Source organism: Hippocampus guttulatus, chromosome 6 (genome assembly GCF_054856545.1).
Source record: "Hippocampus guttulatus isolate MCC_2025c chromosome 6, RoL_Hgut_1.0, whole genome shotgun sequence".
Taxonomy (NCBI): domain Eukaryota; kingdom Metazoa; phylum Chordata; class Actinopteri; order Syngnathiformes; family Syngnathidae; genus Hippocampus; species Hippocampus guttulatus.
In genome coordinates, this window is record NC_141266.1 from 20,311,396 (window position 1) to 20,333,064 (window position 21,669).

Here is a 21,669-nt window from a genome sequence, read left to right on the forward strand (position 1 = left end):
AAGACTACAGAGTCGCGGGGCGAATACGTCACGAGTGTGCGTCGAGAACGGGAGACGAGAGAGTGACTGGAGAGAGGCATACACGCATCGGGAAAGTTAAATAAAAGTTAATCCACGTTAACACGACAGCTGGACTCACGTGTGCCTCATTTGATAATACGACACTAATGGGCCGGTCGAATATGTCAAGTACAGTAGTTAAGTCCACACAGCCGCGAGGCCCAACTTCTAAATAAAAGCAAACCAAGACACATTCAGGTGTGTTCATGTATTACTTGATAAGCTTGTATTTTGAAGTTGGATTTCGTAGCTTGACGACAGCTGTTACGTCACGCATAGTATGAACAATTGTTGCAGCTGGCTTGACGTCGGCGCACAGCAAATAAACGGTTGGAAAAAAACTCGAGCATTTTATTCAAAACCAAGCTACTCAAATTACTTATTTTTTTTGTTTGTGTTTTTTTAGGGGGGTGGGGACTAAAATAATAATAAAAAATATTAAAATACTGAACAAAACGCGAATATGTTCCGTGCAGTTTCCGTGACAGCCTACCAGGGGGCGTCCACGCACCGCAGCAGCACAGCCCTTTCTTTCACGCGCGCACGTACGCGTGTGTGCGTGAGTGAGTGCGGGCTTTCCCCGCGTTTAAGGCGCGCGCGCGGCGGCGGGAGGCTGTAGAAGCAGAAGAAGAGGAGGAAAAGGATGAAGGTGTGCAGCGCTGATGTCAGTTGAGATCCCAAAAGACGAAACTTTGTGACGCCTTCCTCCATTTTTCCCCACGCATCTGACCGCTGAAGGTAAAAATCAAAACAAAACAAAAAACAAAACAAAAATGCCAAAACTCCGTCTGACATTCCTGCACTCGCACCATCTTCATCCTCTTATCTTCCTCATTCTCTTCCTCACAAAGAAACAAGCACTCTTTCCCGTCAGTGGTTTTGCATGTGTAGTATTGAATGACTGAATGAATGTGAATGAGTATGGAAAGCCATTTGATTATTTATTTGATACCCTCAATATGAAACGTAAGGTCTATGCACTAGAACAGCGGTAGGGAACTCCGGTTCCTCGGGAGACATATCCTGCCTGTTTTAGATTCCTCCACTTCAACATCCCTGATTCAAATGATCAGCTCATCAGCAAGCTCTGTCAAGGCCTGAAACGATCATGAACAATTGAATCAGGTGTGTTGGAGTAGGGATGGATCTAAAACAGGCAGGATATGGCTTTCAGGGGACCGGGGCTCCCTACCCCTGCACTAGAAAGCTCTTTGTCCTCACGAGTAAATCAATTTGCTGCAATAATGGACCGACGGTATGACTCGTAATGTTTTGACCATTAGTACTGCCACTTTTGGCTAACTAGTGTGCAGGTAAACCTTACCAGTGAATTACCATGCTGCACTAGTAGCCTCCTGTCCCATGCTCGTAATAGAAAAATCCCCACTAGTAGCTTTGCCTCACTAATAATGTGTAGTTATCCTAGAGATATGCCAGAGTTGTCAAATTATGTGTAGGTACATGAATAGAAGGCAATACCGAAACAATTTGTTTGTCTACTAGTGCACCACAGTAATTTTACCAGTGCACTGAATTGCTTAACTTGTGAGGACAACGGGCATATCAGTGTATGGATCTTAAGATCGCTTTCCGTAAACCCATCTGAGCATTTATTTTATACTCTTGATATGCAGCTTATGTACTAGTTCACGCTTTGTCAGCACTTGGATGACAGTTCAATGCACTAGTAACATTACAATGTCTTGCTAGTCATGTTTTACTCACTACTTGTGCCACTTGTGGCTTACTAGTACACAATTAAACCTTACAAGTAAACTACTCTGCTGCACACGTAACACAACAAAGCCCAATTGGTAGGCAGGTGTCTTATACTAGTAGCTTCCAACCTGTAAGACCAAGAGACCTTATAGCAGTTTTGCCTCATGATACTAACACAGCGGAGTTGTCCTACTAGTGTGCAGAAATGTCATGTAAGTGAAAGGCAGTAGCAGTAAAAGTTGTTCTATTGTACACTGAATTGTCTTACTGGTGAGGACAAAGAGTTTATTAGTACATGGTTGTCAAGCTAGTTTTCCATAAAGCTGTTTGAGTTTTTATTCAATATCCCTGACACCCAGTTTAAGCTCAATGTACTAGTAAGCTCTTTTTTTCCTTACGAGTAATATTCACCGTCCTAGTAGAATTAATGTTTTACAATATGGTTTGATGGCGGTGCGGGCACCCGCAGCGGCTCCTCTCTCTCCTATGGTTGAGAGGAATAAAATTTCATCTGTGCTTTATGTTGCACATGTAGCACATTTGACATTAAAGTTGACTTGAACTTGAACAAGTAATGTTTATTTTCACTACTCGTGCCACTTTTGGGCTATTTGGATACAATTAGGATTCACTCCTCAGCTGTGCTGCACTATGAACACTATTAGGCCAGATTACTGTAGTTAGCATGTGCCATACACTAGTAGCCTACAAGTAGCACCAAAATGCACACTCATAATTTTGCCTCACAAGCAAGATATAGTTCAAAGTTGTCAGACTAATGTGGTGTAGAAGGATGTCCTGAGGGGGAAAAAAAGACCAGCAAAGCACTTTTTGCATATCCGTTTATATCTGTATTAGCGTTATGCCTCATGAATCATAGTGTCCATCAGTTGTTCACTACTTTTCAAAATGCATTGTGGGATACCCTGAGGACACTATACCGGGAATAACTCACGATTAAGGGTGATACATAGTAGATAGGGAGCGATTCCCAACAAAGCCAAACAGTTTGTGTAGCATTCAGCAAGCCTGTACTGTATACTGTAGCATCGCTTTTAAACTTAGCAAGTGAAAAGCTACTGTTCATACTTTTGTAATAATTACATTGTTGCACTGTAATTACTGCAGATAAAACTTGGTTTAGGCTTTGATAATATTTCTCAGTTAGGTTTTACACAGCAACTTGTACAGTAGGTTGTATCCAAATGGTGTAGCGTTTGGCTAGCAGGCCTATATACTGTACATGCATTCCATTTTTTATTACTATAATATGGTGGTCACACCTTGATATCGCTCACCTGACCTTCCATGGTCAGGAGGTAGCTCAGGTGACAGTGTGTGCTGCTTTATTGATCCATGCGCTGGGCTAACACTACTTTTATCATTGTCAGGTCATTGAGTTCACATTGTCTTTCACGTGACCATTGAATGGTAATTTTCTTTTATTTTATCACATGACCATACATGACATATTCATTGACGGTCATTTTAATATGTTTGCTGTTGTCGTCTTTCATATGAACAAATATGATCATTTCCAAGTACACATGGCAGACGATATAAAATTGGCCGAAGGAATAGATTTGGATTCTACCAATCATTCAAATAAACACTTGTTGATGATGACATTTGTGTGTCTCAGTGGGAAAATGGCTTCAAGCTGTGAGCTTGTTGAACATTGTCCATTTTGAACAGTCACCTCGCTTTCCTTGGGGAAAACGAGGCGTGATGCTAACTATCCACCTGAACTACAATTTCCTAGCTTGTCCTCTTGATTACAAAGCACGACAAAGAGTCTGGACGTGATGAGTTCAAATGTTTACCCACAATCCTTTTGGGATGTGTTGAATGACAACAATAATTAGCCATGTCGCTTGTGATGTCACCGACGCTCTTTAATCCGCCGCGGGATGTCAACGCTCCGCCTGCGGGAGCGTTCATTCGCCGCTTGGCTGCTCAGCCGGCGCAAAGCCTCAGAGGGCCGCCATTGACGCTCCCAGCATGCACCTGCTCGGCTCACACTCGCATAGACACATGCACACACACACACACACACCTTTGTGAACTTCACCGCCTTGAAGCTTTCGTCCTCCAGGCTGACCTTGAGGGCAAGAAATCTGCTGCTCTTGAACTCTTCCTATGGCAAACTACTCCCATGATCTTTTGCTTTTGACTCTCTGCTTTGGCTTTTTATAATTCCGTCAGAAAACATTCAGGTTAAACGTGCACGGAAAATAAAATGAAAAGAAGAAGAAAGGGAATTGAAAAGTTCTTGAATGAAAATGGAAATGATACAAATTCATGAGAAGTGTGAGCCTTGAAAAGTGATGAGGAGGTGGTACAGAATGACAAAGAGCGGGAGTCTTGAAAGGGGCAGGGGGGTGAATGTAATGAAGAGTGATAAAAAAGTAATGACGAATGATGAAACTTCCTATGTGGAATGATCGGAGAGGGAAGACAAGCACAGGTAATCAGGAATAATCAGGAGTGCGACTCATACACCGAGTGAGAGTGATGAGGAATAAACAGGAGTGATACAAAGTGCTAAAAAATTATAGTGTGGTAATGACTGATGTGGAATAATAGTAAAGGATGAAGATTGAGGAATAAGAGTGATAAGGCATAAGAAAGAGTAAGACAAAGTGAGGAAGATGACGAAAAGGGAACAGGAATGATGTTGAGGGATGAAGCATTATGCTGTGGGAGTGACGATGGGTGATCAGTGGTGGGAACAGTGAAGAGGAGTGAAAGGGTGATAAGGAGTAATGAGAAATGGTGGGGACCGATGAGTGAGAATTGAAGTGATAGAAGTCTAAACGTTAATGTGTGATAAGGAGCGATGAAGAGTGGTGAGGAAGGGTCATGAATAAATAGCAACACGTAATAGGACTGACAAGGACGCCAGAGAGTAAAGGAGTGGTGATGAGGAGTGATAAGGCGTGGTGGGTAATGGTGAATAATTATAAGGAGTGAAGGACGAAAGTGAATTATGGTGAGTGAAGAATGATGTGTCGTCATGTAAAGTAAGGAGGACAGGAGTGATAAGAGTGCGCGAACCGAGACTGACAATGATTAAGCATAAGTAGTATTCAAGAGTGAGTGAAGCGCGCTAAATGGTTTTGAGTGTGATAAAGAATGACAAGGAGTGATCAAGAAAAGCAAGGGGAGGAGGGGGGGGGGGTAAAGATTCAACCTAACGGAGAACGACTTGGAGTGAGGAGTGGCAATGATGAAGCAAGGAATAATGAAGAGTGATCATGAGGCACGATCGAGTGGTGGAGGTATCGATGTGATAAGGACGACGTGGCGTGATCAAGACTGAACAGTGACGTGGAGTGATGAGCAGTTCATATGAGGAGGGATGAAGAGCGATGGATAATTATGATGCGTGATACGTTATGATTGTGAGTACGCGGTAAGGAAAAGCGATTCGGAGGGTGTGTCATGAAGAGTGATGAAGGGAGACTGAAGAAGAGCGTGCCAGTCAATGTCAGGGTATATAGACCAAATTGACTGTCCGCAAGTCAATCAGTCAAACACACCGACCCTCACCCAAACACACACACACACTCTTTCTCTCTCTCTAACACACACACACACACACTACTGCACACTAGCACATATGAATACACACTAGCAAACTAACTCACACAAACACTCATACACACACTGATGCACACTAACACACACACACACACACACACACACACACACACACACACACACACACACACACTGAAGATATGGTTCGTTGAAGTGACATCTGCCTTTGCCAGGTAGGCTTCCTGTCCAATCCCCGCCACCATGATGAGCGACATCTACGAATCGGCATGCGACTCGTTGGGTCTGCTGGAGTCTCCATGCCTGACCAAAGTGGAGCTGAGACTGACGTGTAAAGGCATCAGCGACCGCGACGCTCTCTCCAAACCTGACCCTTGCATCGTGCTCAACATGCAGTCCCATGGACAGTGGATGGAGGTGGGTCGCCACGGCAACCGCATCGCACATGTCCATGGACATATGTTGCGGTTACTTGTTGGCCCAATTTTTTGTGATTCCGGCATAGTGTCTTTTGATAGTTTTTGCTCATTCTTGACTTGGTTCTTCAGTTGTTTCAGACTTTTTTGTCCTGTACGTTGTTTGACATGCTTTTTGACTTATAAAGTGGGATCAAGTTGAGGTTTTTAATTAGATTTTTTTGGTTCTTTTTTTTACATGGATTCTGATTTTGTTTTGACTTGTTTATTTTACTCAATTATATAGTGGATAGTTTTTTTAAAACATGTTTTAGATCACCCTAACTATAAAACTAAACAGACAAAAACGCATTCAAACAGTGCCTCACACTGCCTCCAGGTGGCCAAATCGTGCACAGCTTGAATTGCGCTCAGAAGAAATGCGTGCAGTACGACGGTTTATAACTTGGTTTTCATTTGTTTGATTTGGATTTTGACTTTTTTTTTTACGTGTTTTCAACACGATCTTCGACTTAATTTGATTTACTTAGTTCTTGACTTGTTTCTAAAATTGGTTCTTGCTTTGATTTTGGACTTGGTTTTGACTTACCATGAACCTGTTTTTTGACTTAATTCAGACTTATTTTGTATTTGTGTTTTCACGTGTTTGTGTCCTTATTTTACACGTATTGGTTAACGTTTAGAGTCTTTTGCGTGCCCGCACCACAGGTGGACCGCACGGAGGTGATGCGCAGCTGCGCCAACCCATCCTACTCCAAAGTCTTTACATTGGACTTTTATTTTGAAGAGGTGCAGCGCTTGCGCTTTGAGCTGTATGACATTAACAACAGCAACTACAACGGCCTGAAGGACGCCGACTTCTTGGGCGCTGTGGAGTGCACGCTGGGACAGGTTGTGGGCCGACTCCTCTCTTGTGCGATCATTTCTAACATGAGAGATGCTAATGCTTATGCGAACGTGTTTGTGTGTGCGTGTGTGTGCGCAGATCATTTCTCACAGGAAACTGTCCAAAGCTTTACTGAGACCAGGAGGCAACGTGGGAAAAACCATCATCACGGTAAATGTCTTTTAATGGCATACTCCAGAGTATGCCACTATTAACACCGACAAAATCAAAATCAACAACCAACACGATGCTCGCGTGTCGAGCATGTGCACCTCACAGTAAAGCGGTCATGGGTTCGAATCCGGCCGCAGCCTTCCTGTGTGGAATTTGCATAGACGGAAAGAGTCTTTATTGAAGCCTACAAAAACCGGGACTGGAAACCAATAACTTTTGTGGTTGCAAAGCAGTCAGATGAAGATCATGAAAAGTAATAATTAGGGAGATGAAGAGAATGCTTTGATGATGATAAATAAAACGATGATGGTGCTAATGAAGATGATGAAGACAAAAGATGATGATGATAAAGATGATCAGAATGATGAAGATGATGATGAAAGTGATGACCATGACAATTTTGACGATGATGATGACGAGGAAGATGATGATGATGATGGCAATCACAAAGAAAAGCATGAAGAAGGTGATGAAGATGATGATGATGATGAAGATGATGACGGTGGTGATGACAAAATGATGATCAAGACAATGAGGTTGATGAAGGATTTGGTGATGACAATTTTGATGATGATGATGGGGAGGATGATGATGGAGAAACGATGACAGCGATAACGTTGACAAAGGATGATGGTGATGATAATGCCGATTTTGACGACGATGATGAGGATGATGTCGATGAAGATGACGAAAATGACGACGACGAGGAAGAAGATGACAATGACAATTGTGATGATGCTGACGTAGATGATGAAGAAACTCATGATGATGACGATTGTGGTGATGATGATGAGATGATGAAGAAGGTCGTGATGATTACGATTGCGATGGTGATGATGAAGAATTTGGTGATAATGAATTTGACTATGGTTAGCAGCTTGTTCTCTGCTGTGTTTTCTACTTGGCATCGTTACTCCATAATCAGCCCCTCATCACAAGTGATTGCGTGTGTGTGTGCGTGTGTGTGTGTGTGTGTGTGTGTGTTCAGATCACAGCGGAGGAGCTGACTGGGAACGACGACTACATCGAGCTTTCCTTCAGTGCCAGGAAGCTGGATGACAAGGTGATGTTACACGCACACTCACGCACAAATGAACACAAACATATGCGATGTGCACACACACACGCAGTCACACGCACACACACACACACACACTCGCACACAGACTAACATGCTTCAAACAAACGCGAGGGGCATTCAGGGACATATTTCATGGTTGCACACAACTAGAAATGCTCACATATACACGCACACACGCACACACACACACACTATTGAAACATTCTCAGAAACAAAACGGAATTTCAGTTTTCACACATACACAACTGAAATGCTCACACACGCTCGCCTGTTTTTTGTCCCTTTCCATTTAGTGTTGAAATGCACTGAATTCTCCCAGTTTCGAGCAACTCTCACACATTACTGGAATTTTTCCCCCCCCCTCTCATTTACATGACTGACACTGTCATGCACGCAGCTAAAATGCTCTCACGCTCACCACAAATTTGTTTTGATGAAATATACTATAGAAATGCTCTAATGCGAACAATTAGTCAAATGAAAAAGTCCAGAACAGACACCTACACGTTTGTGTGTGATGTGTGTGTCGTTCAGGACTTCTTCAGTAAGTCGGATCCCTTCTTGGAAATCTATCGTTTGAATGAGGACGCCACACTGCAGCTGGTCTACAGAACAGAGGTAGGAAATCACGTCATCACACACACACACACACACACAATTGGAATTTAACACGTACGGGTGTTTCTGCCACGGCGTCACGTGTGTTTTTGTTATTGTTGTGTTCTTGTTCTCAGACCGTGATGAACAACTTGAATCCTGTCTGGAAAACATTCAAAGTCTCCCTCAACTCACTCTGTAACGGGGATCACGAGCGCAAGCTTCAGGTATGCTTGCGCGCGCGCTCCACACACGCGCACGAATACAAATGTACAGTACGTACATACACGAGTACCGTACATACAGTATATACACACACAAACAAACACTAATACAGGATGAACACGCTCACGAACACGACGTTAACGTACCTTGACGCGCACGCGCACACACGCGCATGAAAACTTCCTATCTACGTAGTGATGTCATCATGCGTCTTACGTGTTGATTCGTCACACCGTTTTGTTGTGATTACTTCCCCGAGGAAGTGTGGGTCGCGTTCTCATGAAAACATGGTAAAGTATTTTTAGGTTTTCGTGTTTTGCAAAGAACCCAATAAATGAGTCCCGAGTGGAGTTTGTGTGGTTGTCATGGATACGCTAACATTTTATTTTTAGCACCTTGTTGTTCGAGTGACGATTGAGTGTGTGAGAAGTGGAAGTGGGCAAATGTGACGTTTGAAGACTGTGGAGCGGATTAGGAAAGGGGGGGGCGAAGAAACAGGAGGAGGAGAGTGTGCACGCGGGGCCTGCTGGCTAATTGACTCACTTTTATGTCCTCGTCATACTGACAGCTCGTTAACACATGACGGCGCTCACGAACGGAAACAGGAACTTTCTTCCTTCTTTCCTTCCTTCCTCTCCATCCATCCTTCTTTTCCTCACTCCTTTGCCTTCTGCCTTCTTTCCTTCATTACTTCCTTTTCTCGCGTCCTTCCTTACTTCATTTACTTCTTTCCCTCCAATTTTTCAACTTTCTGTCTTACCTTTCTTCCATTCCTCTTTCTTTCTTTTATTCCTTCATCTCTTTGTTCCTTCGTTCCTTTGTTGTTATTTTTTTCTTCTACGTTTCCCCCTTAATGCCATTCCCTTTTTTCTTTTTTTTTTCTTGTCATCCCTCCTTCATTCCATCATCATATATCCATCCTTTGCTCCCGCCCTTTTGATTCCTTCCTTCTTTCCTTCATTTCCGCTTATCTTTCTTTCTCGATCTCTTCATTTCTTCTTTTCAACACTTTCTTCTCTCCTTCCTTCAATTCCTTCCTTTCTCCCTCATTTCCTCTTTTGTTTGCTTCCTTCCTTCTTTTGCTTTTTCTGTCTGTCACTCTTATTTCTTCCTTTCTGACTGGTCACTCACACACACACACACACACACACACACACACACACACACACACACACACACACACACACACACACACACACACTCGTCATCTACTGGGCTTATGTGGATGTGATGACATCACATCTCATCATTCCTCATCAATGAAGCTTTGTAAAAACACACCAAAGCTCAACTGCTAACCTGAAGCTAATGTGCTAATAATAGTCAATAAGATGCTAATGAAGGTGTGTGTGTAACCCCTTAGTGCACAGTGTGGGACTGGGACTCGAATGGGAAACACGACTACATCGGAGAGTTCGAGGCCACCTTCCAAGAGATGCGGGGTGCCATTGATGGACGACAGGTATACCGCAAATCACTCCCGACCTCAGCTATGAGACAACACTTAAAGACAGCCATCCTCCAAATGAAGTGATGCATGCTCCCTCTAGTGGTACGCAATAGAATGTACAGTACTCCCTAAACACAAATTACAATTTGTATTTCACTTTTAAGCGCAGTATATTTCCATTTAATCTTAAAATACGGTTTGTGTTTAAATATTTATGAAGGCATCGTTCATTTCCGTTTTATGTGCACTATTAGAGGGTGTTAAGTAAGTGTTTTGGATGCATTTTAGCATTAAATGAGATAAGGTGTGTCGCAGGTGGCGTGCGTGTGTTTAAACGGCAGACGCGATGAGCGAGCAAAGTGACATCCATACGTTGACACAAGAAGAGGAGCAGATGTTTTCTGTCTGTGGAGATGATAGCGGAATTCCTCAGAGTGCAGGGGGTCGTTTGTTCCAAACTTACTGCTGCGCCGTGAAAGACAAAAAAAAAAAATAAAACCACTCCTGGAGGAGACCAAAAAATCCCAACGAGTCCAAAGCGTGAAAACTTGTGATCCGTCTTCGACTTGAGCTGCAGAAGCAATTTAACGGATCAGCGAGTCACACAACTACACACTGACAGCTACACACTGACAACTGCACCACTGTATGAGGCCATGAGAGGCTATGAGGTCATGGTATTACAAAACTGTGGATGTTTGGGACCATTAGGCCATAAAACAATGAGACTGTGAGGTCATGAGACTCCATGATACACTGACACACATGAGACATAAAGATATAATAATCTGTTGTTATGAGACCATAATGCTCTGAATGAAGGAAACTATAACACCATCAAATTATGATACTTTGAGGTTCTCATACCACGAGGCCATCGGACTGTGACAACGACAGGCTATGACACCGTGAGAGACTATGAGGCTGTGGCCATGACACCTTGCGATGACGGATAAGACTACGAGACGATAATGTTATGGCACAATGAGACAATGAGATCATGAGATCATAAGATTATGAGGTTGTGAGACCATGAAGCCCATGATACCACTGGACTATCGAACCATGAGGCAATGGGATGATATCACAAGACGATGAAACTATGACACCATGAGCCTATGTGATCATAAATCAATAAGACTATGAGACGACAACATGAGAACATGTTACCATACGGTTATGAGACCTTTAAACCATGATACCACGAGCCCTTGAGATCATGACAACAAGACGTGATCAAGAGGCGATAAGGCTATGAGGTTAGGGTCCCATGAGACCATTAACCTTATGAGACTACGAGACAACGAAACAATCTTAACATGAGATCGTGATACCAGAAGGCTATGAGACTATGTCGCAATGAGACTCCTACAGCGTCTGGTCCGTGTACCTTTTAATGCCATGCTAACCTCGTTGTAACATTAGCGGTGAAATCATGTGGCCTTCAGCATCGTAAGTAGCTCAGATGATGCTGAACTCGCGAAACCTGAGCCGCTAATTGAAGCTTCCAGCATGAGAGAGGAAATGCCAATTAGCTAGTAACAGCCAGCCTGTAAAACGCCCCTCCCGCACACACACACACACACACACACACACACAGATGTCCGCCATACAGGAAGGACGCGGATGCTAATTAAAGTTGACAGATGCATTGACAAAAATGACCAAAACGTGACACCTAAAACGATCAAATCAAGCTAGTTGGTGGTTAACTCATGACTTCAACTATCAAAATAAGCACGCTTCACCAAGAGATTTTGAGGTCTGTTAGCATGCTAACAAATAGCCGCTAAGAAGGAAATACTTCGGCACACTGCATAAAGGAAAAATAGAGCAAACTATATAGCTTGTATCATGTAGGACAGTACAAACAGGACTCGTACAAAATACATAGTCGTTTAGTTGTTTACAGGAAACTAAAACACTTAGTGCTGGACACACACACACACACACACACACAAAAAATTAGCATTCAGCTGGAAGGATGTTGGAGCTTTTATTTCAGATTTGCAAAATGGTCATGTGATTGTATATCTGTGTGTGTGTGTGTGTGTGCGTGTGCGTGTGCGTGTGTGTATAGGTGCAGTGGCCTTGCATCAACTCCAAATACAAAGTGAAGAAGAAGGGCTACAAGAACTCCGGCATCGTCATCCTCAACCAGTGCAAGGTCAACAATACTCTTTTTATTCTTCCTCCTCTTCTCCCCCTCGTCTTCCTCCCTTTCCGCCTCTCCAATTGCGTCTTCTTTCCCATTACCCTTTTTCCTCCTCTTCCTCTGTCCAAGCCAAGATTTGAACCCGTGACCTTTTGAATGTGAGGCAGACCTGTCATTATCGATTGGTCGGTCGGTGCGAATGTGAGTTTGAAGCCTCGGCGGTTTAAATGAGCTGGTGAATAAACGGGGATGGATGAGCCAGCGTCGTGTGGGCGGAGCCTGCAGACAGAATGAGTGCAGCCGCCGACCTGAATGAGGCCAATAACAGAACTTCCTTGGGAATTTTTATATGGTGGACGATGTAGTTCAATAAAACAATCCATATACTGTGGCCGAGGTTTTATTTAGGTTTGGCATTGTTGGGCCAAGAGTGGTTAGGGAATAAGGAATGAGTCAATAATTCCCTGCGTTCGGAATCATGCACTCATTCCCTAATTAGCATATAGGGAATTTGTAAGTCCATTTTTTTCCATCTTTCTTTGCCTTTCCTTGTTCATTTCTCTTCACGCAATTTTTTTTGTACCTTTTCTCATGCCTTCCTGAACACTTTTCTTTTCCATCAATTTCTTCTTTTATTTGTTTGTTATTATTTTTCTTTTCCCCCTCCTTTCTTTGTTGCCTCCTTCCTTCCTCGGGACATCGCTTCTTTTCCTTCATTCTTGCATGTATCCGTTTTCTTTTTCTTCTTTCCTTGTCTCCTTCTCCTTCATTCCCACGGCTCCCTCCCATCGCTTCTTCTTTCGATCCTTTTTTCCTCTTCTTTTATTCTGACTTCATTGTCTTCTTTTCCCTCTTCCTTTCTTTCTTTTCCGCATTTTCCGTTGTCATCCCACCATACCATCTTTCCTTTTTTTTGACTTCATTTTCCTTGTGTTTTGTGTCTTTTCTTTCATTCCCTGTTTACTCTGTGACTCTTCCTTCCGCATGACAATGTGGACCTGGTCTTTCGTTAGTTCTTTGTTCCATTCTTTCCCTCTTTTGTCTCCTTGTTTCATTGTTCCCCTTTTCCCTTCCTCCCAGCTCTGGTCCAACCGAACATGTCAGAGCAGTTAGGGGAGCAGTGGCCCCGCCGAGAGCCCCCCTGCCCCCCACCACCCCGCCCACCACTACTCCGCCATGGTCTCACTGCTCCTATTTATTTCCATCTTTCTTCTTTTTCATGGCCGCTTTGTCATAAAATTTATATGACATGACATGCAAAGAGGTCAGAAGTCACTTAAATATCGCAATAAGTGGAAGAGAAATCCCAGGGGTTCTCCCGGATCCGAACAGGCATGTGCAGGCGTCGATATCCTCATCAAACGAGTCCATTGATGAATGAAAATTGCATGATGAAAGTTTTTAAATCCTTTTAACATTTTATTCTTTTTTTTTGTGTGTTTGCAGATCATCAAAATGCATTCCTTCCTGGATTACATCATGGGGGGCTGCCAGATCCAATTTACCGTGAGGGCGCACACGCACACGCACACACATGCACACACACGCACACACACACCACAAGTCACATCCAGGTCAGCGTCCTGCTTCTTATTCCATCAAGAGACAACGGCACCCGGGTTCTTGGAGTGGTCCTGATAATGTTGCCACGGCAACTGTAACCAAGGCAACACCAACCCACCGCCCGGTGTCCCACTTACCGACCACGACAGACCCCGGCTGTGGTTGCACCGGTCCCACCGGTCACCCTGATGCTGGCACATCACGGCATCAGGGATAGTGAATGTTCGGTGTCGTCATGGCAATGCAGCAAACAGGAAGTGCTTATGGTAGATTCACTTTGTGGTTGGCTAAAGGGGAAGGCGTTTCAAAATAAAAGCAGTTAAAAGCAATTTAAGGAATTTTATCAGCAAGTTTTGGGGGTTCCACCCACAAACACATCACAGGTCACGTCTCATGGCGTCACGTGACATGTCACAAGTCTCATCACATGTTACGATGCGTCACGCGTGACACAGATTACGTCACGTAACACAGGTCACACGTCCCGTGTCGCGTTGCACATTAGACGCTGCCAGTCACATCCTGGACATTTTCCACATCCACCAATGTCCCACGTGACACATCACAAATGTCACGAGTCAAACGTCGCATTGTCACGTCGCTGCATGTGGCACGACAGGTTTCACATTTCACCCGTCACACAGCAAATGTCACACCTCACTCGTCACTCATCACATCAACATAGCATCACACGTGTGTCACACGTGTAACATGACATGTCTTACGCAACACATCACACACAGCACATGTACAAGATTACATTTCACGTGCCATGCACTAATGGTCATGTCACACATCAGATCATGTCATACATTGGTTTAAAATTTTCACGTCACACACCGCATGTCACAAATCACATCCCCTTTTCGAACATAACATATCCATGTCACACATCCCGTCGCACAACACAACTCACGTGACGCGTCCCGGTGTCTGATTGTCTGCTCCCTGCGTCAGGTTGCCATCGACTTCACGGCGTCCAACGGCGACCCTCGCAACAGCTGCTCTTTGCACTACATCCACCCGTACCGACCCAACGAGTACCTGAAGGCGCTGGTCGCTGTGGGCGAGATCTGCCAGGACTACGACAGGTAGGCGTCAACAAATCAAAAGCGGAAACTGACTTGGCACCTGAGCTTTTAAGAGCCGAGTCATTGCTGCTGATGCGAATCCGCAAAACAGAAGTCTTGAGTTCAGCGGGCTACGCAACGCTTGTCCTGTTTTTTCTTTTGTTTCAGTGATAAAATGTTCCCAGCGTTCGGCTTTGGCGCTCGCATCCCACCCGACTACAAGGTATGTACCACGTCTGCTAGCTCGATGCTAGCAGATGATGTCAAACGCCATTCACAAGCTAATTGAAATTAACACAGGGGGTACAGTAATTGTAAGTGTTTGAACAACTGCTACTTTAACACAGATAAAGCAGCAACGGATACAAACAGAGCGTGCAACAATTGCAAATATTGTCCCATGTAAGAAGAAAGGTTAAAAAAAGGATGAAAAAGTAATGTTGACATTGACGTTTGAAGTGGGGTTTTTTTTGTTTTTTTTTATTTGAAGCAGACATCAAAGAAACTTTAGGTCCATCCAATCACCTTACTTCTCCTCCTCCTCCATTTCCTTCCCTCCAGGTCTCCCATGACTTTGCGGTGAATTTTAACGAGGAGAACCCCGAGTGTGCAGGTAAGTGCTTTGAAGTTCACTCACTCCATTTCGAAAAAGACTGAAGTCACTCTGAACCTATTCAACAAACGGACACATAGCAACGTGCCATGAAGATGAGGATGATGGTATTTGGAATCCCGAGGAGGAGAATGATAATGACGACGTGGAAAAAAATAAAGTGATGATGAGGATGTACATGCTAATCTGATGATCACATGATTAGAGAGAATGATGAGCATCATGATGTTTACATTTTGCTGTTGATGAATGTTACGCCACAGTGATGATATGAGGTTGTTAGAGCTGTTACCAAGCTAACAGCTAAGGGCGTCCTGCAGCTAAAGGTCATGTGCTGATGCGCTTAATTAAGACAGCGAGTGTTCCCTCCACGACCGTTCCTTCACATCAGAGCCACCCCGCGGCATGCTGGGACACGGACCGCCTCAATCTCACTTAGCTTGACCGCAAAGGCAGGTCACACAATGACTTTTATGTCATTCTTCAGTCACTATGTTTGGGCTGTGAACAAGTGAGATGAGTTGCTCAGGAAGTGATGAACATGCAATTCTCAATGTTTGTCATGTTTTTCCTCCTGCGTTTTTTTTTTTCATTTCCCTTCAGGTATTCAGGGTGTGGTGGAGGCCTACCAGGCATGCCTTCCCAAACTTCAACTCTATGGACCCACCAACATAGCTCCCATCATACACAAAGTGGCTAACTCCGCCTCACAGGAGGTTCACACCAAAGAGGCTATGGTAGATAACATGGTTACGAATTTTTATTTTTATTTTTTATATATACAGTATATATTAGATCTGCTTTCCAGAGTATCTACTAGAAGTGATTTCAGAATGAGCTATGCAGCCTGAGGCGTGTTTGTTTTGTCGTTGCACTCGTTTACTCTAGCAATACTTCATCCTTCTGATCCTGACGGACGGCGTGATTACGGACATGGCGGACACGCGTGAGGCCATCGTGCAGGCGTCACACCTTCCCATGTCCGTCATCATCGTGGGCGTGGGAAACGCAGACTTTGGAGATATGCAGATGCTGGACGGAGACGACGGGATCCTCAGGTCGCCCAGAGGGGAGCCTGTACTCAGAGACATTGTCCAGTTTGTGCCGTTCAGGAACTTCAAGCACGTGAGTGTCACTTAACCAACTTAAATGATGAGGGGAATGATGTGATAATGGTGATGATAACAATGATGAGGGAGAGAATGATGATGAGGACAATAAAAATATGGATGATGAGAATGAAGATGAAAATAAGCATAACGATGCGAATGACGGTGATTAGGATAATTTGAAAAAAATAGTACCGGTAGAAGAATGATGGTGATAAAAAATGAAAATCAGGAAAATAGCAGTGATAACAATAATGATGTTGAGGTGGATGACAAACTTGATGGAAATGATGGCATTGAGAATGGTAAGAAAATAAACATTTTTGCTGACCGTCTAATGCTTTTTGCTACCATCAATCACTCATGTTAGACCAATTTTTTGTGGTACACCTATGATAGTAAACAATAATAATAACTACAGTTTGTATTCGTGTCAACCTGTTTTGTTTGCCGGCCACAGGCATCGCCAGCAGCATTGGCTAAGAGCGTGTTAGCTGAGGTTCCCAACCAGGTGGTCGACTACTACAACAGTAGAGGCATCAAACCCAAAGTGGCCAGCCAGTACCACGCCTCCAGAACCTTTGGACCCTGAGGGGCTCGGCCCACTGCCGTCAACCTGGCTGCCGTATCTCTGAAAAGCACAATTTTTTGTTGTTGTTCTGATGTGAATATTTAACTGCAACTAGATTTTTTTTTGTTTGTGTTGTTTATGAAGCGGTTGGGGGGGGGACTTCCTGTGTAGTGTACACTTTGGGAGCATGTGATAGGTTAGCTCGTGTGTTAGCCTAACTAGCACTTTGTCATGAATTGTAGCGTCCACTAATTGTAATGGACAAGTGTTAGCACATTCTTGAAACACTTTGCATTACTACAGTACAGGCTCAACTTAGTATCCCCGTTTTACATAAATGCAAACTACCACTCATGACTACTCTTAACTGTTAATGACCACTAACTACCGCTTATGGCTGCTAGTAACAGCTCACAACCATTAGTCTCAGCTAATTATAGCTAGCGAATACCAACAATGGCTAACAATCACGAGTGACGGCTAATAATTGCCAATGACCAATAGTGACCGTTGGTTGCTAAGTATAGTTAACAACTGTTTGAAATGTGCTAACTAACGACCGCCAATGGCCTCCAGGAACTGCTAGCAACTGCTAGTGCATGCACTCAACTTAGCGTCTTTGATTTACATCAACGCTAACAGATGTTAACGGCTGATAACGACTACTAACGGCCACTTGTGATTGCTAATGACTACCAGTGTCCAGTAGCGGTTGATAGTGAGCTCAACTACAGACTGCAAACAACAATTACTGACAACTACTGACTGCTAACCATAGCTAAAGACTCCAAAGGAACGCCAGCGCACACACAAATCTTAGCATCTTCTTTTCATTCAAACGAATGCTTGGTAGCTGTAGCATCTTTAGCATCTGTTGTGCATGCCAGGTAGGGAAAAGTGTTGCACTCTAAGCGAGCACATTGACGCGTTGTCTGGAAGTTAAGTGCACGTGTTAGCAAGCACAGACTGTGTTACTGTAGCTTGGGGCGTCATGCATGAGATTGTATGGTTTTTGCATGTGATAACATATCCGACTAGCATTTTATGAAATGTCTGCAGCGTGATGTGACGTCAGCCTAACATGTGTTAGCAAACTATGCCAAAACATATCCACCAAGGATAATCCAAACGACATTTTTTCCCGATCGATTACAGGATGAGCATTCACTCTTGAGTAAGCACCTATACAAAGTACCGATACAAATCATGCTTTTGATCCATAAAACTACAATTAACACAATGACAGATAATCGTGAACAAAGACCTTTCTTTCTTACTGTATTGGTTTCACCGGTGGTTAGGTTATGCAGTCAGTTAAATACTGAAGTTAGAATTAAATAAAAGTTTAAAAAACAAAAGAATCAGGCAACAGGTGAGTATAGCCCGCTGTATAATATACACAGGTAAGTAAACTAGCTATGATGCCTGTACTGCCTTCAACAGGAAAATATACCTGATTATTGCACTGAATAAAACCATTCTCGTAAATGTGTATGCATGAAAATAATGTAAAGCCGAGACTCATCAGACCATACAAATAGCAAATAAATGTATACATTTTGATGGAAACACACAACTAATAAACACAAAACATTAATAAAAACCTTATAAACATACTGTATATATACGTAAAGACATTGCATCTTAATGGGTATACAAGAGTATAGAGAAGTATGCAATTCACTCAGAAAAACATCCTGTCAACCATGCATGTATTTAGTTTCTGATAGAATGGCCACAAGATTGCTTTTGAAGAATCAGTGACTGATATTGGCATTCTTCACGAGTATTCAGCCATCCCTAATTTTATGTAATACGCATTAGTGTGTTATGACACAAAGTCTTCTAGCATGCTAGCTCAAAACATATCTGATAGAATTTTATGACATAATGCCTTCAAGTGTGCTAGGTCACGATTTAGCTGCGAGTGTGCTATGACAAAAATGGCTGCTAACACCCATCCAAGATCCCAGCTGTCTTCGGGCACTAAGCGGGTTTCACCCTGAGCTAGTTGCCAGCCCAACGCAAGACTGCTAACAAGTCATGTCTTCACATCATATTTCATATTTTATGCCGGAATATCTGCTTGCATACTAGATCAAAACATATCTTACTAGTGCGCTATGAAATCATAACCACTGGCATTTTCATAAAAATGGCCTCTTAGATGGTATGATGTTACATACCGTAGGTATTCGTAATTCAGCTAGCAATTTGGATGCTAACATGTTGTGATGTAACATCTACTAGCATGCTGGGTCAAAACATTCATTAGTATTCAATTCTGTATGTGATATACTTTATGCTATACTACACCATGTCTGCTAGCAAAATGTTTTGCGAGCACTACAATTGTAGACTTCCAAGCACAAATTACGTTATGTTAGAATGGAATCCGCCATGTTTTCTTCAGTTTAATGTGTCTTCCTGGCGGACATTTTGAAGCCTCTCGTCCTTCTTAACATGGCTGTTTGATACAAGATGGCGGATGGGTCACATCACCTGATGACGACAATTAAACTTTTATTACCGTCAAGATCAAGCAGAGTTTGCGTCTTACTTTGACCCATACAACCTCAGCTGACCTTCTCACAGTTAGCATGCATGTACTATCATGAAATGCATGCGGTTATCTGAGTAAAACTCATGGGCGTAACTTTGAACTACTTTCAACTGTCTCAATAGCATGTCCTTCCACAGTAAAATTCATAAGTGCGTCTTGGAATTTTCTTACTCACCAGTATACCTCTGAACTGGCTCATTAGCAGCCCAGTTTCAAAATAAAACTCACCACCGTAGCTCACTTTCACAGTGAAACTGATGAGCAAACCTTGGAACAGGCCCAATATCTGGCATTTTCACAATAAAACTGAGCAGTGAAGCTGGAAAGAGAGGGGGTGTGGGGGGAATAGTGAGAACATTTTTGTTTTCAGTGTCCTCGGAATGAAACAAGCAGGGTTCAAAGATCATCTATTGCAGCACGGCGGCATCCATCTTCCCGTCTTCCCGCCTCTCCACAGACGTTAAATTTAATTGGCCAACAGTAGACAGAAACGGTGCCATGCCTGTGGCGAGGTCACGCGCGCCACAGACGCGAGAACTACCTTGAGATGACCTTCTCTACATGAAATAGACATTAAGGTGGGAAAGTTAGTCATGTGATCAGGTGGCAAGAAGTGGTGATGCTGAGAGAACCACCAACTTTTTTCTCCCCCGCCCCCAAAAATCCAACTTTACACTTGCGAGATTAGGAGTTTAAAAAATACTAAATTTGACTGGTATTTCTTAGTTGTTTACTTGAAAATATACATTTTTTTTGCTGAAAAAAGATACAGCTTTAATATCATGTTATATTCATGTTTATAATTGTAAATTTTTTTTGCATACAGTATTTATGTGGTAGTTTGGTTAATTGCTGATTAGAATAACTGATTTCATTTTTTTCAAATGAATTTCGAATGTAGGCAGCATTAGCACATCTGCCTCGGTGTACAGAGGTAATAGGTTCAATTTCGGGTCCTGGTCTTCCTCTCCCTGTGCCACTGTGGGGTTTCTCCGGGTATTCCAGTTTCCACCCACAGGTTAATGGAACACTGGGAATCGACCCTTGGTGTGAGTGTGAGCGTGATTTTTTTTGGTCTGTTTGTGGCCTGCGATTGGCTGGCAAACCGTTCAGGGTGTAGCCCACCGACTTCCCGAAGTCAGCTGGGATAGGGCGTTGCACGGCCGCAACCCGCGTGAGGATAAGCGGATTAGAAACTGGAGGGATGGATGCATGGATGGAGGAATTTCGAATCCGAAAGGCTAATGAAAGATTAAAAACATAAACGAGAAGCTTATCACATACAAACATGAAAGAAAGACGGTATGAAATGAGGTTTTGGTGCTGCCACAAATAATAAGACAACCTGATTAATTGACTTGATTGGGGTGTCGTTAAGTTAATTAGACCTGAATACTTTCTTGTACTTTTTTTTTTTTTGGTCTTCTTTTTTTAAACTTCTCATCAAAATGAGAACGCAATATGGCTACCGGGCATGTTCCCACTAAAATGTGACATCGTCATGTGGGTCACTTCTCGAGAAACTTCATTGGGTTCATGTTGGGAAATATTCACACTATGTTTACATGCGGTTACCCTTATTTATCATTTGTGTAGTGATGTGACTCGCTGGTGTTACCAGTGAAATGTCCAGTGAGGATCAGGGAACTTTTGTGGTGGCGCCACCTGGCAACAGACAGGCATTATCCGATCGAGGTCACGTCGGCCCGGGGGACTCAGTGGAACCTTCTCCGTCACGGTTGAGGGACAAAATATCTTTGAAGAATTTTCTTTTTCTCCTCCTTCTCTCAAGCCAATCTCTCTGTCTGGGGCAGATTGCTTCTGTCTGCATTGTCGTTGGCGGTGATGCAAGTGGC

At 43.2% G+C, this 21,669-nt stretch overlaps 1 protein-coding gene across 2 annotated transcripts; it reads left to right on the top strand.

The window, feature by feature from the left end:
- The first annotated feature begins 694 nt into the window (after positions 1-694).
- Positions 695-19,792, top strand: cpne4a (copine IVa). Of its 2 annotated transcripts, XM_086113707.1 has the most exons (16): positions 695-798; positions 5,556-5,757; positions 6,465-6,647; positions 6,742-6,813; positions 7,805-7,879; positions 8,432-8,515; positions 8,632-8,721; positions 10,083-10,181; positions 12,250-12,336; positions 13,771-13,830; positions 14,845-14,978; positions 15,126-15,180; positions 15,519-15,570; positions 16,174-16,307; positions 16,459-16,695; positions 17,140-19,792. In XM_086113707.1, exons 2-16 carry the CDS (start codon positions 5,584-5,586, stop codon positions 17,269-17,271), a joined length of 1,668 nt encoding a protein of 555 aa, XP_085969833.1. In that variant the 5' UTR covers positions 695-798; positions 5,556-5,583; the 3' UTR covers positions 17,272-19,792. The 2 variants fall into 2 exon arrangements, with proteins under 2 accessions (XP_085969833.1, XP_085969834.1); XM_086113708.1 differs by lacking the exon at positions 695-798 and having other exon boundaries at positions 4,979-5,757.
- Positions 19,793-21,669: the final 1,877 nt, after the last annotated feature.